Raw genomic sequence first — 16,170 nt, 5'->3', positions numbered from 1 at the left:
TGTGCTGTGTGTTTGTACAAGCGTGCACGCTCGTTCTACGCCCCCAGATAATAGCCATTATGCTTCTGATGTCTCGGGCCTCTGTCGTGACACATTTGCATACGAATAGCGCACTTTGTCATTCTGCGTTTTGTGTTTTAGACAGGAAGGTATTAAGGGCATTAGGGCCATTTTGCGTGCGTGACAGAGAGAGAGACAGAGAGAGAGAGAGAGAGAGAGAGAGAGGAGTTATTATGAACTAGAGCGACGTGCGATATCGGTGAACACAGGCTGTGCGGAACAGGGGCCCAAGGCCTGGGCGGGAAGGGAAAGCCGCACATGTCACTCTGTACAGCCCCGGGGCTGTTTACCCTGAACGCACGCAAAACAACCCCTGGAATCCGTCCGTCAGATTTTGACTTTGAGCGGAGTAATTTTCTCCCAAAAAAAAAAAAAAAACATTTAATCATTGTTCGTAGCTGCCCTTTAAAGAAAAAAAAACAACAAACCTTAATCCCTATTGGGGGGAAAAAAATTCATCTTAGAAGAAGAATTGGGTGTGAGGGAGAAGTGAAAAGGGTGGAGACGGGGTAATTGGGGTGAAACAGGAGTCAAGGTGTGAACGTGGAGTCATTGGGGAGGAGGCGGGGCTATGTGCTGGAGGCGGGGCCATGGGGTGAAGGTGGAGGGCCCTTTCCAATCGATTGTTTTATCCGTCGTTGTCTCCATGTACCTTGCCTGACCCGGAGATCGATGTAGGCTTGCCGTCTTCCTCGAAGGAGCTAGGAGTCAGGAGCTAAGAGGCTCCTGAAGGATGCTTGAGCAAGGAAACGTGTGCATCCTTTGCGGAAGTATTTTCTTGGAACACCTGACATTTGAATGATCCACCTGTGGATCCACCTCTCCCCATCTGCCATGTCTGTAATTAACGTGGCTTCAAACTGACACCTGACAGCGAGGACAGTCCATTTGGCTAATACATGTTTCTTCCATCCTCGTGTCCTTTCCTTGCATCCTTTGATGGGTGGAGCTAGCAGCTTGGAAAGGACTCAATCGAAGGAAGCAAGGAGGTAAAAATAATCAATTGGAATGAGCCTATAGTTATTGGGGAGAAGGCGGGGTCATGTGCTGGAGGAGGAGCCATGGGATAAAGGCGGAACCATTGGGGATTGTCGAAGGTGAATATTCTCGTAGGATGAATTCAGAGGGGGCTGCACCTGTGTCATTAGGAGAATTGGGGAGTCAAGTGAGCCTGTATCGACAAGGCAGGAATTCTGGCAGGAGACGCAGTCAATCCAGCCTCCGTGCTCTCTGACAGGAACAGGAGCCTTACAGCCTCGACCACACAGGCGTCTGCCACGTCAGATAAGTGTGTGGGGGGGAAGAGATGCAGCAGCTGCTTTCCATTAGGGCCAGCAGTGCCTTCTACACTCACCCCACCATCTTTACAACACACACATACACGCACACACACACATGCACACACACACACACACATACACACACATGCACACGCACACACACACATGCACACACATGCACACACACACACATGCAGCACACACACACGCACGCACACACACACACCAATAGATGGCACATGCACGTTCACGTCCGCATACATGCTCACACTCCCCCATAAACACACAGACACACAGCCCTGTAATTAGATTGTTTATTTATTTTTCGGTTGTGCAATCCCCTGTGCATTCTCTCTCTGTCGCATCACTGTTTGTGTTTGTGTGCTACCCGGCCAGGAAGAGAAGCCACCCTGAAGTCGCTCACGCTGTGCAAGTGTGATGTGAACACACTGTGTCACGAGTGTGGCCCGCACTGAGCTGTGTGTGTGTACGCGCGCGCGTGTGTGTGTGTGTGCGTGCGTACGCGTGTGTGTGTGTGCGTGTATGCGTGTGTGTGTGTGTGCGTGTGCGTGTGCGTGTGCGTGTATGTATGTGCGTGTGCGTGTATGCATGTGCGTGTATGCGTGTGTGCAGTGTGATGATGTGTGTGTGTGTGTGTGTGTGTGTGTGTGATGTGCGTGTGCGTGTGCGTGTGTTGTGCTGTGCGTGTTGCATGTGCGTTTGCGTGTTATGTGCATGTCTGCCATTTTCTCCATGCCACTCACCCTCCATTTTCAGAGTTTGTGATTCTTCCGGCCCAATACTCGTCTCCATACTCACCTACTTATTTGCTCAAGCGTGCCCTTTTGCTGGTTTCTCCTAAGTGGTCTCTCTTATTTCTACCAAGCTGCACCTGATTGCTGTTTTTACTGTAGCCTTTATGTTCTTGCTGTGTCTTTTTTAATATATTCTTTCCAGCCACGGAGGTGATACCTGCCTCCAGTCATTCAGTGTTGTAACTGAAAGTACGTGACAGCAGTAAGGGCAACCCCCCCCCCTCCCCCCGCCCCCCAGGTGGTGCATGCGGAGAGACTCGGGGAGGAACCAGATTCAAAGGGGGGGGTGCAACCCTCCTCTAGCCGGCTCAGGGTGGGGGTTCATGGCGACCAGCACAGTTGGGTCAGGACTGATTGTACGAAGGCAGTTTTATGGGGGCGGTGGGGGGATGGGTGGATTGGCGGGGGGGTCCTGACATGGGGTGGGGTGGAGGGGAGAAAGCAGCGGCGGTAGGCCATAACGTTCATCTGCCGAATTTTCCGCCATGTGCCTCTGGCATTTGATGACTTGGCCTTCACTAGCTCAGTCCTCCCGGACACACCCAGCCCTGAGTCAGCAGCCAATGAGCTCTGCCCCAGTGACATCATCGCGGCGGCGGACCGTTCTGACTGTACCTCAGACTGGCCTGCATCCTGTGCTGAATGCCAGCGGCAAGTTCTCCTGTCTCTGAAGCCCTCAGCAGCGTCTGTCATTCTCAGCAGCGTCTGTGCTTCTCAGCGCGTCTGTCCGTGTCGATCAGCAGGTCTTCGTTCAGCAGTGTCTGTCATTCTCAGCAGCGTCTGTCATTCTCAGCAGTGTCTGTCATCCTCAGCAGTGTCTGTCATCCTCAGCAGTGTCTGTCGGTCTCAGCAGCGTCTGTCATTCTCAGCAGTGTCTGTCGGTCTCAGCAGCGTCTGTCGTTCTCAGCAGCGTCTGTCGTTCTCAGCAGCGTCTGTCGTTCTCAGCAGTGTCTGTCGTTCTCAGCAGTGTCTGTCGTTCTCAGCAGCGTCTGTCGTTCTCAGCAGTGTCTGTCGGTCTCAGTGCAGTCTGTCATTCTCAGCAGTGTCTGTCGGTCTCAGCAGTGTCTGTCGTTCTCAGCAGTGTCTGTCGTTGTCAGCAGTGTCTGTCGTTCTCAGCAGTGTCTGTCATTCTCAGCAGTGTCTGTCGTTCTCAGCAGTGTCTGTCATTCTCAGCAGTGTCTGTCATCCTCAGCAGTGTCTGTCATTCTCAGCAGTGTCTGTCGTTCTCAGCGCTGTCTGTCATTGTCAGCAGTGTCTGTCGTTCTCAGCAGCATCTGTCATTCTCAGCAGTGTCTGTCGTTTCAGCAGTTCGTCGTTCTAGCGCGTGTCCTGTCGTTCTCAGCAGTTCTGTCATTCTCAGCAGTGTCTGTCAGTCGTTCTCAGCGTGTCTGTTCTTCTCACAGTGTCTGTCGTTCTCAGCGTTGTCTTCTCAGCAGTTTCTGTCGTTCTCAGTGCTGTCTGTCATTCTCAGCAGTGTCTGTCATTCTCAGCAGTGTCTGTCGTTCTCAGCGCTGTCTGTCATTCTCAGTGTTGTCTGTCGTTCTCAGCGCTCTGTCGTTCTCAGCGATGTCTGTCTTCCTCAGCAGTGTCTGTTGTCTTCTGTTTCCATTTTTTGTTCTGCTACCGAATTCTGTCTCTTAAGTGTTTTTTTTGTTTGTTTTGTTTTTGGTCTTTTAGTGATAAGGCTTCTGTGAACTGGATAGACAAAATAATCTCAGGAATTCTTCCTCCTTTATCTCACCCAATCTGTTTTATCGCGTCTCTTAAGCTGTTGGCTTTCTATCCACATAATACTGCATGTGTCAGTGTGTGTGTGTGTGTGTGTGAGGGTGTTTCAATGGTAGGGAGATGACCCTTCAGAATTTTATATCAGTACTCCTTGTTATTAGTTATGAATTACTACTTATAACAGTAATAATACAGTAATTATATGAAATGATAATGATAATGTTGATAAAAACATGCACAAAAACAAACACACAAATGCTCACATGCATGACACATGCACACTCACGCCCACACGTGTCCGCACACATGCAGACGCACTCACACGCATAAACACACAGCTCTGTAATTCAATCATTATGACAGTGCGGAGTTTGGACACACCCGTGTGTACGGACCAGCTGTATATGCAGAGGCCCAAGAGTGACAGACAGAGAGCAAGAGAGAGAGAGAAAGAGAGAGTGACAGACAGAGAGAGAGATTGTAAAAATGCTTTGTTGAACACACCTTACTCTCTACAATCACAGTGAAAAAATAAAGACCAAAAGACAATAAAACATTTACTTCAAAATTAAACGCTCACAAAACAAGAGAAAAATACAAAGCTTAAAATGCAACTGTGCACAGAGCACACCTCCCCCACACACACACACCATGTCCCCCACCACCCCAGAACATCCCTCCTCCACCCTAACGTGAGTGGCTAACATCCTCTTCATCATCTTCTCCAGGATCTAGAATCAAGATAGAAAGAGCAGGAGGGAGAGAGGGACAGAAAGAGAGCAGGGAAGTGAGTGAGAGAGAGAGAGAGAGAGAGAGAGAGAGCAGAAGGGAGAGGGGAGAGAGAGAGATAGAAGGAAAACAGGAGAGTAGAAGAGCAGGGGGGAGAGGAAGGAGAGAGAGAAAGCAGGAGGGAGAAAAGAGAGAAAGAGAGCAGGGTAGTGAGAGAGAGAGAGTAAAAGGGAGAGGAGGGAAAGACAGAAAGAGAGTAAGGGACTGGGAGAGCTGGAGGAAGATGAAGGAGAGAGAGAGAGAGAGCAGGAGAGAGAGAGCAGGGGAGTGAGAGAGAGAGAGTAGAAGGGAGAGGAGGGAGAGAGAGATAGAAAGTGAACAGGAGAGTGGGAGAGCAGGAGGGAGAGCAGGAGAGAGAGAAAGAGAGAGAAAGAGAGCAGGGTAGTGAGAGAGAGAGACTAGAAGGGAGAGGAGGGAGAGACAGAAAGAGAGTAAGGGAGTGGGAGAGCAGGAGGGAGAGAGAAAGCAGGGGAGTGAGAGAGAGAGAGTAGAAGGGAGAGGAGGGAGAGAGTGATAGAAAGTGAACAGGAGAGTGGGAGAGCAGGAGAGAGACAGAGCGAGAAGCACCCATGGGATTAAATGCAAGATCCTGCTTTAACACCTCTACCTGTACTGACAAGCTCGACACCTGCAGCGTACCCTGCTGAGGCTTAGAGCTAAGACCATCTCCCAGGGGCTAGTCAGGCTGTACTGGAGCTGTACGCTTAATCGGAAGCAAAATGGCGCACTCCCTCAGGAGGTCAATGAGCAAAATAATCACGTGAATTATTTTGGGACTGGCTATGTCGATTTTTGGGGGAGCACGTTAGCATTCACCTCTCTTAGAGAATGTTGTTGAGAGCGTTGCTATGAAAACGAGCTCTACCCAGTCAAAAGGACTTCCTGCTGCTGCTACACTGTGGCCCACCGTGTCTTCAGAGGTGTGTGGCTGACAGGTGTCCCTGTGTCTAAACTGACCTCAGTACAGCACAGACCCTGCTGTGGACCCGCGTCCCGCTGGATCGCCCTGCTCGCAGCTGATCTGGGGTCAGGCTTCGACGCGACGGGCCTCTTCCTGCCCTTTTATGGTGATATTATCCAATGGGACGCAGCAGGGCCTTGTCACCGGGCGGACTTGCGGGAGCTTGCAGTGCAGTGGAAAGGGAGGACCAGGGACAGAGACGCACGGAGCAGATGTAACGAGGAAGCAATGAGGGCCATGTGTTGTGTGCGCAAGCTGAAATATGTAAACACGGGGAGACAGAACTTTACCCGCACAGGACAGGCGGACGAGCAGATCCGGCCAATGACGAACTGGGTCACATGACCTCGGCCTCACCCACGCCCATTTTCTGATTCGTCTTTTGAACTGTAGTTGTGTTTTTCCTCCCACTGCCCTTGTCCTTTCTCTCTCTGTCACATTTGTATTTTATCCGCCAACTTCCTTTCAGTATCTCTCTTCCCTCTCTCTCTCTCCTTCTCTCTTTCTCTCCCTCTCCCTCTTTTCCTCCGAGCTGGTCATACAGAGGCTGGACAAACTGTACTCACAGTGACTCATGGAAACTGTGTGACTGTGTGTGTGTGTTTGTGTGTGTGTGTCTGTGTGACTGTGTGTGTGTGTGTTTGTGTGTGTCTGTGTGACTGTGTGTGAGTGTGTGTGTGTGTTTGTTTGTGTGACTGTGTGTGTGTTTGTTTGTGTGACTGTGTGTGTGTGTTTGTGTGACTGTGTGTGTGTGTTTGTGTGACTGTGTGTGTGTGTGTGTTTGTGTGACTGTGTGTGAGTGTGTGTGTGTGACTGTGTGTGTGTGTATGTGGCCGTGTGTCCCCAGTGAAGCCACATATAATTGTAAGTTTGTACACCCCAGTCTTCAGCACCCTCCCACGGTGCTCTGTCTAGCCTCAGTAAGCCTTCTGATGTGCAGTGTTAAGGTGCTCACTAGCGCTCGGTACATTAAATTACTGTGTACAGAGTGCACAGCACTGATACACACTCTGACAGCATACGTCTGAGCGGATTCTGCTGTAAGGCAGTGCTAGTGAGGACGCCAGGGCGTTCTGGACGCGCTGTGTTTGGTGTCGCTGATACACACTCTGACAGCATAGGTCTGAGCGGATTCTACTGTAAGGCAGTGCTAGTGGGGACGCGCTGTGTTTGGTGTCGCTGATACACACTCTGACAGCATAGGTCTGAGTGGATTCCGCTGTAAGGCAGTGCTAGTGGGGACGCGCTGTGTTTGGTGCCGCTGATACACACTCTGACAGCGTACGTCTGAGCGGATTCTGCTGTAAGGCAGTGCTAGTGGGGACGCGCTGTGTTTGGTGCCGCTGATACACACTCTGACAGCGTACGTCTGAGCGGATTCCGCTGTAAGGCAGTGCTAGTGGGGACGCGCTGTGTTTGGTGCCGCTGTTACACACTCTGACAGCGTACGTCTGAGCGGATTCTGCTGTAAGGCAGTGCTAGTGGGGACGCCAGGGCGTTCCGGACGCGCTGTGTTTGGTGCCGCTGCGCGGCTGAATGCTTTACTGTTGCGTAGTGACTCAGACAGCCGGAATGTTCCGTGCCACACTGGTGAGGATTTCAGCGGATTCATTCTTTGGCTTTCTATCATAACATCCAAATTCGCGAGGGGGACGCCACTCCTGGAAAGGGCTGCGGTCTGCGCCGTTGCCAGTTCTCGAACGGGCCAGAACTCGAGCACAGCCCTGTCTCTCTGGACCCATAAGTTCTCCTCTTTTTTTTTGTTTTACCCGTATTCAGAATTCTCATGTTTCCATTGCCTGCTGGGCTGTGGTTTTCTGACACTCGTTCCCCTTTAATCCCTCCCTCTTTCCTTCTCTCTCACCCAGTGGCAATTACTCACTCTCTCTCTCTCCCCCGCCTGTTTCTCCTCTTGCTCGCTATAGTCCCCTGCCCTCCCACACTGCTCCACATCTCCCTTCTCTGTTTCCCCCTCTTTCTCTTTCTCTTTCTCCACAGTCCTGTTTTTGGCTCTCTCCTCTCCTCTCCTGACGCCTCGTTGTCCCTCTCTCTGCTCCCCCCCCAGGACAGTTGCCGGAGGCTCAGACTCACCCTTCACGACCGTGACCGTGACCGCAACCGTGACCGGCCCGTTCGGACCGCAGAGCAGCCCAGAGTCAAGGTACCGGACAGCACCGCGAAAGTGACCGGACCGCACTGCACCACACGCAGACCGCACCGCACGCTGGTTTACAGAGACCAGAGTAGAGTAGATAGAGTAACATTCATTATGTCATTATATAATCTGTGGACTGCATTCAGTTTGACGTTTGTCCTGAACTTTGACTTGCAACTTTACGCAGGTGTTCATTTTACTTTCAAATGAATCCAAGTGCAGGACATTTCCCTTTGCAAGTACAGTTTCAGGAAAGTTCAGTAACCGTCAGAAACAAGCTCGCCAAAACTTGTGAGTTAAAGTTGAGGACGAATGTTGATATTGTTTAGGCGTACTTCTGTAAGACATCTTATAAGTTAAAGTTAAGGATGAATTTTGATAGTGTTCAGGTGTGCTTCTGTAAGACATCTTGTAAGTTATTGTTGAGGACAAATGTAGGTAGTGTTCAGGCGTGCTTCTGTAAGACATCTTATAAGTTAAAGTTAAGGATGAATTTTGATAGTGTTCAGGTGTGCTTCTGTAAGACATCTTGTAAGTTATTGTTGAGGACAAATGTAGACAGTGTTCAGGCGTGCTTCTGTAAGACATCTTATAAGTTAAAGTTAAGGATGAATTTTGATAGTGTTCAGATGTGCTTCTGTAAGGCATCTTGTATGTTATTGTTGAGGATAAATGTAGATAGTGTTCAGGCGTGCTTCTGTAAGACATGTTGCTGTTAAAGTTGAGGACAAATGTAGATAGTGTTCAGGCTTGCTTCTGTAAGACATCTTATAAGTTAAAGTTAAGGATGCATTTTGATAGTGTTCAGGCATGCTTCTGTAAGACATGTTGCTGTTAAAGTTGAGGACAAATGTAGATAGTGTTCAGGCTTGCTTCTGTAAGACATCTTATAAGTTAAAGTTAAGGATGCATTTTGATAGTGTTCAGGCGTGCTTCTGTAAGACATCTTGTAAGTTGTTGAGGACAAATGTAGATAGTGTTCAGGTGTGCTTTTGTAAGACATGTTGCTGTTAAAGTTGAGGACAAATGTTGACTGTGTTCAGGCTTGCTTCTGTAAGACACCTCCCAGGCTGCACTGGACACTGTACATGGTGCTTGTGCTTCTTCTTTATATGGAAACAGATCACTGGAAGCTTGCTAACACTGATTCCTGGTTTTGGTAAAGGCTGGGCTCTGTGAACCGTTAGCGTGGGGTGTTTGACAGTCGTCAGCGCAGGCATCTGGCTCTTGCGTAAGTCTCTGTAATGGTTTTCTGTTGGGGATGGCTTCCAGGCGGATCCTGGAATAGTTACGTAACCCTCAAATGGTTTTTTTTCCCCCCCAAATGTTCCTCGGTGCAGCTTAAACCCGGGAACTATGTGTGCCTCTCGGACTTTCACTCTGTTCAGTATTCCAATGCGGAGCACGGAATAGTTCATGAGAAGCGATCTTTAACCTAGCTGGACTTGTAGACTGTAAGATTGTGTGTTCGCTTTGTGTTTTGGTATTTAACCTATAAAAAAGCATAATTATTTCACAAAAGTATTTGGGAGGTGAAGGATTTCTTTATTTCCAGAAATGCTTTTTTATGTATGCTCATAATATCTCCAAGTTTTTTACCGTGAACTCAAAATAAGCAAGAAATATCTGAGTTGTATCTATAGATTTTGCTAAACCCATCTCTGACTTTTTTTCAGCCAAGAAACCGCGCTGTAGCGTTGGTGAAGCCACCCAGTGAGAGACAGCCTCTGAAGCCAGAGCCAATCAAACCAACAGAAGAGAAGGTAGAGGTCATAAAGGTAGGCGGGGCCAACTGACACCTTATAGCAGAACGAGCTGGTCATGTGACTGCCATCCGTGCTGTTATAGGTTAGTTGCAGTCTGTAGGTGTATGAGTGAATGCGTGGATTTGAAACTGCACTGTGTATCTGAGTCTTAATTCTTCATTAACAATGTGTCTTATTGCGAGTACCAGTCTTCTTTATATGTTGATTTCTGTTATATAATGATTTTTGCACCTGTCATATAGATTCCTCTAGACGTTGCATGTACCTCTGGTGCAGGTGTACCTGGTTGTGTGTAACTCTGTGTACCTGTAATGCATGTGTACTTGTTTATGTGTGTAACTCTGTGTGTCCCTGTAATGCATGTGTACCTGTCTGTGTGTGTAACTCTGTGTGTACCGCTGGAACAGGTGTACCTGTTTGTGTGTGTAACTCTGTGTGTACCGCTGGAACAGGTGTACCTGAAGGGACGCAAACAGGAAGAGGCCCAGCAGCAGAATCTCAGGATGCTGTCGGACGAGGTTTCTCAGATACAGGAGGTCAGTAGAGCTCCGCTCACAGTGTCCCCGATGTGTGCTAATTCTCCAGCACTGCATGCATGCTACAGTCTCTGGGCATGGGGGACCAGTGTCAAAGTTTAACTGCCCTGCCCATCTCTGTCTCTCCCTTCCTCAATCTCTGCCTCTGTATGTGCATGTATGTTTGATGTTTATTTATCTCTCTCTCTCTCTCTCTCTCTCTCTCTCTCTCTCTCCCTCTCTCTCTCTCTCTCTCTCTCGCTCTCTCTCCCTCCCTCCTTAGGTGAGGTACTGCCTGAAAACCCTCAGAGAGCAAATGGCAGCCAGAAATAACAACAGCAAGGTTGAGCACAAGGTAAGGAACCTGTGTGTGTGTGCATGTGTGTCTGTGAGAGAGAGAGAGAGTGTGTGTGTGTGTGTGTTTATTGTTTCCTTTTATTCTTAATTTTATTACTTTTATATTCATTTTTGGTATTTTAAGTTTGTTCAAGCACTTTGGTCAACTGTGGTTGTTGTAAATGTGCTATATAAATAAACTTTGACTTGACTTGACTTGACTTGTGAGAGTGTGTGCGTATGTGTGTGAGTGAGTGAGTGTGTGTGAGAGTGTGTGAGTGAGTGTGAGTGAGTTTGTGAGTGGGTGTGTGAGTGTGTGTGAGTGAGTGTGTGTGAGAGAGTGTGAGTGAGTGTGAGTGTGTGTGTGTGAGTGAGTTTGTGAGTGGGTGTGTGAGTGTGTGTGCATTCCTGGACTCGGGCTCCACCCAGTTCCATATGCAAATCAGCAGCTTAGTGTTCGTGATGGGCGTGTCCTCCAGCGGGAAGCAATACTCACTGTGCTTCGGAGGAAAAGTGCTCTACAAAGAGCCAAGATGGAGGCAGTCCATTCGTGTTTCCGTTGTTTATCTGGCAGACGGTCTCGTTTAAGGCATCTTGCAGGGATATGTGAATTAATGCTGGGTTCAGGGTGTGCGGCCTTCCTCTAAATTTAGACGCCCTGCTAGCTGGCGGGGTTGCGACGTCCTGTTCCGTTCGGCGCGTTAGGAGTGAGTCACGGCGTGTTGGGGATTCTTCAGCTGCAGCAAAACGGGTTTCCACACCACACCCGTGTTCAGCCGCGTAATTTGGGTACTATCGCCACAAGGGATTTCACGGTGCCTGGGTACGAATCCATACGTTTCCCAGCCCGTAGAGCCGCCCCGTGATCTCTGTAGTCAAGCGCCTGCTGCACAAACACACATCGGAGCAGTCGCGGCGACAGTAATCTGGATCCTCGCAAGAAAACTGTTGGCCTGTGTGAAATTTGTCTGACAGCCGCCTCCATTCTCCGCCCCCCCTTTTCAGTTTCCGGCCAACGGCTTCAGAGTCCCCTCGCCCAGCAGCCAACCAGCCGCTCCCAGTCACAACGAGGAAGAGGACGAGCAGGTGAGGCCTCCCTCCCGAGCGGACGCCGTTCGGGAACTCGAGCCTCACAAAGAGGGCTGTCGCCCTAGAAGCGCTTTCCGCTCTCCACACCCGCCAAAAACATATCACACTTCCGCAAGCACAATGAAATAACAGAGTCAGAGTCAGTCAGTCAGTCAGAGTCAGTTTCAGTCAGTCAGTCAGAGTCAGTGTCAGTCAGTCAGAGTCAGTCAGTCAGTCAGAGTCAGTTTCAGTCAGTCAGTCAGAGTCAGTGTCAGTCAGTCAGAGTCAGTCCGTCAGAGTCAGTCAGTCAGTCAGTCAGTCAGTCAGTCAGAGTCAGTGTCAGTGTCAGTGTCAGTGTCAGTGTCAGTCAGTCAGTGTCAGTGTCAGTGTCAGTCAGTCAGAGTCAGTCAGTCAGTCAGAGTCAGTGTCAGTCAGTCAGGCTCAGTGTCAGTGTCAATCAGTCAGAGTTAGTGTCAGTGTCAGTCAGTCAGTCAGAGTCAGAGTCAGTGTCAGTCAGTCAGAGTCAGTGTCAGTCAGTCAGTCAGAGTCAGAGTCAGTGTCAGTCAGTCAGTCAGAGTCAGTGTCAGTCAGTCGGAGTCAGTATCGGTCAGTCAGTGTCAGTCAGTCAGAGTCAGTGTCAGTCAGTCAGTCAGAGTCAGTGTCAGTCAGTCAGTCAGTCAGTGTCAGTCAGTCAGTCAGAGTCAGTGTCAGTCAGTCAGAGTCAGTATCAGTCAGTCAGTGTCAGTCAGCCAGAGTCAGTATCAGTCAGTCAGTGTCAGTCAGTCAGAGTCAGTGTCAGTATCAATCAGTCAGAGTCAGTGTCAGTCTGAACACACCTCTAGGCCTTTGGAACTTGACCCACTGTCTCTCTCAGTCACACACTGTGTCCATCCCCTTCAAAGTGCGAATGGGCGTTCGCAGTAAATGACATCACCGCGATGCTGCGGGTTTGTGCCGTGTTGCGTTGCGCTCTGAAAGCCGAACCCCCATTAACGCGCGCGCCGTCACCCGGGCCAGGGTCCGAGCAGCGGAAGGGGAGTCAGGGCCGAGACTGAGTCTCGCTTTCAAGATTTCCATTCTGTGTCTGTGTCCCCAGATTCCCCCACACTGGACATCATCTCCCCCCCCCCCCCCCCGCCTCATTCTCTAAATCCGAAGCAGCCCACGGTTGCCATGGTTACATGGGCATAACTCAATTATTTGTGTATTAGCTCTGTGCTTCCCCCCCCACCCCCCCCGGCTTTGTCTGTTTGCCCTGCTCTGTCTCTTCCGCGCTTGGGTTATGCAACACGGCCTGAAACGGGACAGCGAACGGAAAGTCCCAAGCGTTCAGACTTCCCCCCCGATGGAAGTTTTGGGCCGTCCAGCGCACTGTAAAAGGGGAACAGAAGAACATGTGTTTTCAGTTTGTTCCCCCGCCTCTGGAGGGAGGGGGGGGGGGAGGGGCGTGGCTTGTGGTTTCCTTTATTCCTGCTCACATGCTCGGTTTGCTTCAGATGGTTTGATGTTTAGTTCAGTTGCCACGGTAACGGCTGAGCTCTTTTAGTGGCCACTGATCTGTGGTTCAGTATCAAGTTGTTCTATTCATCCTGGTCCTCTTTCTTTTCCTCTCTGTCACAACTATCCTTCACTGTCCGTTATCCCTCTTTTCTCCTTCCCTTTCTCTGGTTTCTGTTCCTTTCTTTCTCCCCTCTTTCATCCCCCTCTCTCTGCCCCCTTTCTCTCTCCCCCTCACTCTGTCTCTCTATTTCTCTCTCCTCACCCTCACCCTCCGCCACTCTTCCACTTTTGCTCTTGTTTTCATTTTCTTTCTCTTTCTGTCTCTGTCTCTCCCTGCCCCCTCCCCTTCTCTCCCCTCTCGCACTCTCTTTCTTTCTCTCCTCTCTCTCCCCCCTCCTCCCTCTTCCTCTTCTCCCTCCCTCTCCCTCTCCCTCTCTCTCCCCCTCCCTCCTCTCTCCCCTCTCTCTATCTCTCTCTCTCTCCCCCTCTCCCTCTCTCCCCTCTCTCTCTCCCTCTCCCTCCCTCTCTCTCTCTCTCTCTCTCTCTCTCTCTCAGGACTGGGAGGGTGAGAATGACAGCTCCAGGCTAAGGGAGGTGAGCAAGCGCCTGTACTCCCGGCTGCAGGAGGCGGAGCAGAGACACCGGGCGGAGAGAGAGAGGCTGCAGGTCAGCATCACAGCCCTGTTCTCTACGGCCACGCCCTGCACCTCATCCACACACCCTGCACTTCATCCACACACCCTGCACTTCATCCACTTACCCTGCACCTCATCCACTCACCCTGCTCCTCATCCCCACACCCTGCACCTCATCCACACACCCTGCTCCTCATCCCCACACCCTGCACCTCATCCACACGCCCTGCACCTCATCCACACACCCTGCACCTCATCCACACGCCCTACACCTCATCCCACACGCCCTGCACCTCATCCACACACCCTGCACCTCATCCACACGCCCTGCACCTCATCCCCACACCCTGCACCTCATCCACACGCCCTGCACCTCATCCACACGCCCTGCACCTGATCCACACACCCTGCACCTCATCCCCATGCCCTGTGCTGATCATGGGTTGACTGAGTCCGCATCCCTTTTGCTATTTTCCCACTGCTCTGAAATACGCAGCGCTGCACTCAGCAGGGTTGGGTCACCATAATGACTGTCAGCCCCAACCACTGCTGCCTCATGCATTTCAAATGAGACGTTATTGTTTTCCTTCCTGTATGGAAAGCCTTTCAACAGATGAGTGGTGAATAATTTAATGAATCCTCATCAAAGCCATTTTGTAAAGGGATACCATCCATTTATTGGTGTTTAATGACATCCCATTTCTTTCTACCTAATTGTTAAATTGTTTGCCTACCATGTGACCTATAAGATGTTGTGATTACTAACCACTCCCCTGCCCCTTGTCCCACTCTTTTCTCCTCCCCCTGCCCCTCGCCCCGCCCCTCTCCCCTCCCCATGCCCTTTCCCCCGCCCCTCTACCCCTGCCCCTCTCCTCTCCCCCTGCCCTTTTCCCCTGCCCCTCTCTCTTCCCCTGCCCCTCGCCCCGCCCCTCTCCCCTCCCCCTGCCCTTTCCCCTGCCCCCCTCTCCTCCCCCTGCCCTTTTCCCCCTCCTCTCCTCTCCCCCTGCCTTTTCCCCTGCCCCTCTCCTTCCCCTGCCCCTCGCCCGCCCTCTCCCTGCCCTTGGCCCTGCCCCTCGCCCCGCCCCTCCCCTCCCCATATCTCTCACCCCACCCTCTCCCCTCCCCATGCCCTTTCCCCCTCTCCTCTCCTCTCCCCATGCCCTTTCCCCCTCTCCTCTCCTCTCCCCCTGCCCTTTTCCCCCTCTCCTCTCCTCTCCCCCTGCCCTTTTCCCCTGCCCTCTCTCTTCCCCTGCCCCTCTCCCCTCCCCCTGCCCTCGCCCCGCCCTCGCCCCGCCCCCAGGGCCAGTGCGGGCAGTACCAGCAGCAGCTGAGCGAGCAGACGGAGAGCCTGCGGGCGGCGCAGCAGCGGGCGCGGGCGCAGGACGAGCGCGTGCGCGAGCTGCAGCGGCTGCTGGCGGGCATGGAGCGCGAGAGCGCCGACCTGCGGGCCAAGGCGGACGAGCACGAGGCGGAGCTGGAGCGGCGGCGCTCGCTCAGCGACGTCAGCGGCGAGCAGAGGTGGGTGGGCCGTCGCCGCGGGGACGCTCGCTCGGTCGCTCGGTCGCGCGGCAGCGCGTACAGCGCACCGTCTCTGGAAAACCGCGGATGAACAAACGAGTCCTGCGTCAGTATGTTTTTCTTCACACGGAAGAGCTGCAGAAGCGCGATATTTATTCGTTAATTGTTTGTTTTTATTTTTCATCGCATTTTACCAGTTTCTTTGCTTAATTCGGTTTTTTGTTTTTGCTATACCCTTCTCTCTCATTTCTGCACATTTAAATTGTAAATAAAAACAAATTTTACTTCACAAAATGGGGATTGTTGGTGGGAAAAATAAAATTTTAAAAAGTGCAGAACAGCTTTGCCAGGTCCTGTAGTAAAGACAGAGACTGGGGGTGTCCAGGTCCAGGTTTGTTGCGGAGCTGGATACTCTGTCTAGCTGGTAGGTAAATGGTGACCCTAGGTGGATTAAATGGCCTGTCTTTTCATTATGTATTCATATGTTCTCACGTATCAAACATGCAGAATTTTTCTTTTGTCTTTTTATACGCAAGAAGGCAAATCTCCCCTTTGATAAAGATGACCTTTTTCAAGATTTTAGTTGGTCATCTTGCATAAGTATTGATTTGTCCATTTATCTGCACAGTGATCTGATTTTTGTATTATAGTCTTTATTTGATATCACTGGCCTTACATAGTTTACTGCTTATAACATTGTAGGGGATTGCTGTAAAAACAATGCTGCTGACATCCTGTCTCTTGTGGCTGTAATTGAGTTGTATTCTTAAACATTTTTTTGGGTTTGCCTATAATGAGAGGAGTGGGGTGCTGAAATTAGATCTGAATGATTAACTTCTGTCTTAACTTCACATTCAAAAAGCCACTGCTTTGGGCATAGGGGACCTGCATGTAAGTCTAACTGCCCTGCCCATCTCTGTCTCTCCCTTCCTCAGTCTCTCCCTCTATATGTGCATGTATGTTTGATATTTATCTCTCTCTCTCTGTCTGTCACTCTCTCTCTCTCAGGGTGGAGGAGCTGGAGAAAGAGCAGGCCATTCTGAA

At 50.7% G+C, this 16,170-nt stretch overlaps 1 protein-coding gene across 4 annotated transcripts in view; it reads left to right on the top strand.

Moving 5' to 3' along the window:
* Nucleotides 1-16,170, top strand: part of LOC135261881 (tuftelin-like) — a 30,638-nt gene that overhangs the window by 11,002 nt on the left and 3,466 nt on the right. Inside the window, exons 1-9 of one of the 4 annotated variants that reach the window (XM_064348567.1) lie at nt 7,191-7,223; nt 7,699-7,794; nt 9,465-9,566; nt 10,007-10,090; nt 10,353-10,424; nt 11,411-11,491; nt 13,529-13,639; nt 14,909-15,126; nt 16,135-16,170. The exon at nt 16,135-16,170 is cut by the window's right edge and continues 70 nt beyond it. In XM_064348567.1, the coding sequence (XP_064204637.1) occupies nt 7,206-7,223; nt 7,699-7,794; nt 9,465-9,566; nt 10,007-10,090; nt 10,353-10,424; nt 11,411-11,491; nt 13,529-13,639; nt 14,909-15,126; nt 16,135-16,170 (818 nt within the window). In that variant the 5' untranslated portion in view covers nt 7,191-7,205. Of the gene's footprint in view, nt 1-7,190; nt 7,224-7,352; nt 7,795-9,152; nt 9,243-9,464; nt 9,567-10,006; nt 10,091-10,352; nt 10,425-11,410; nt 11,492-13,528; nt 13,640-14,908; nt 15,127-16,134 lie in introns of those variants that run through there. The other 3 variants (XM_064348566.1, XM_064348565.1, XM_064348568.1) reach the window with 3 other exon arrangements.

This window comes from Anguilla rostrata, chromosome 8 (assembly GCF_018555375.3).
Source record: "Anguilla rostrata isolate EN2019 chromosome 8, ASM1855537v3, whole genome shotgun sequence".
Classification (NCBI taxonomy): domain Eukaryota; kingdom Metazoa; phylum Chordata; class Actinopteri; order Anguilliformes; family Anguillidae; genus Anguilla; species Anguilla rostrata.
The sequence above is the reverse complement of the archived record's forward strand: the minus strand, read 5'-3'. Positions and strand labels throughout refer to the sequence as shown.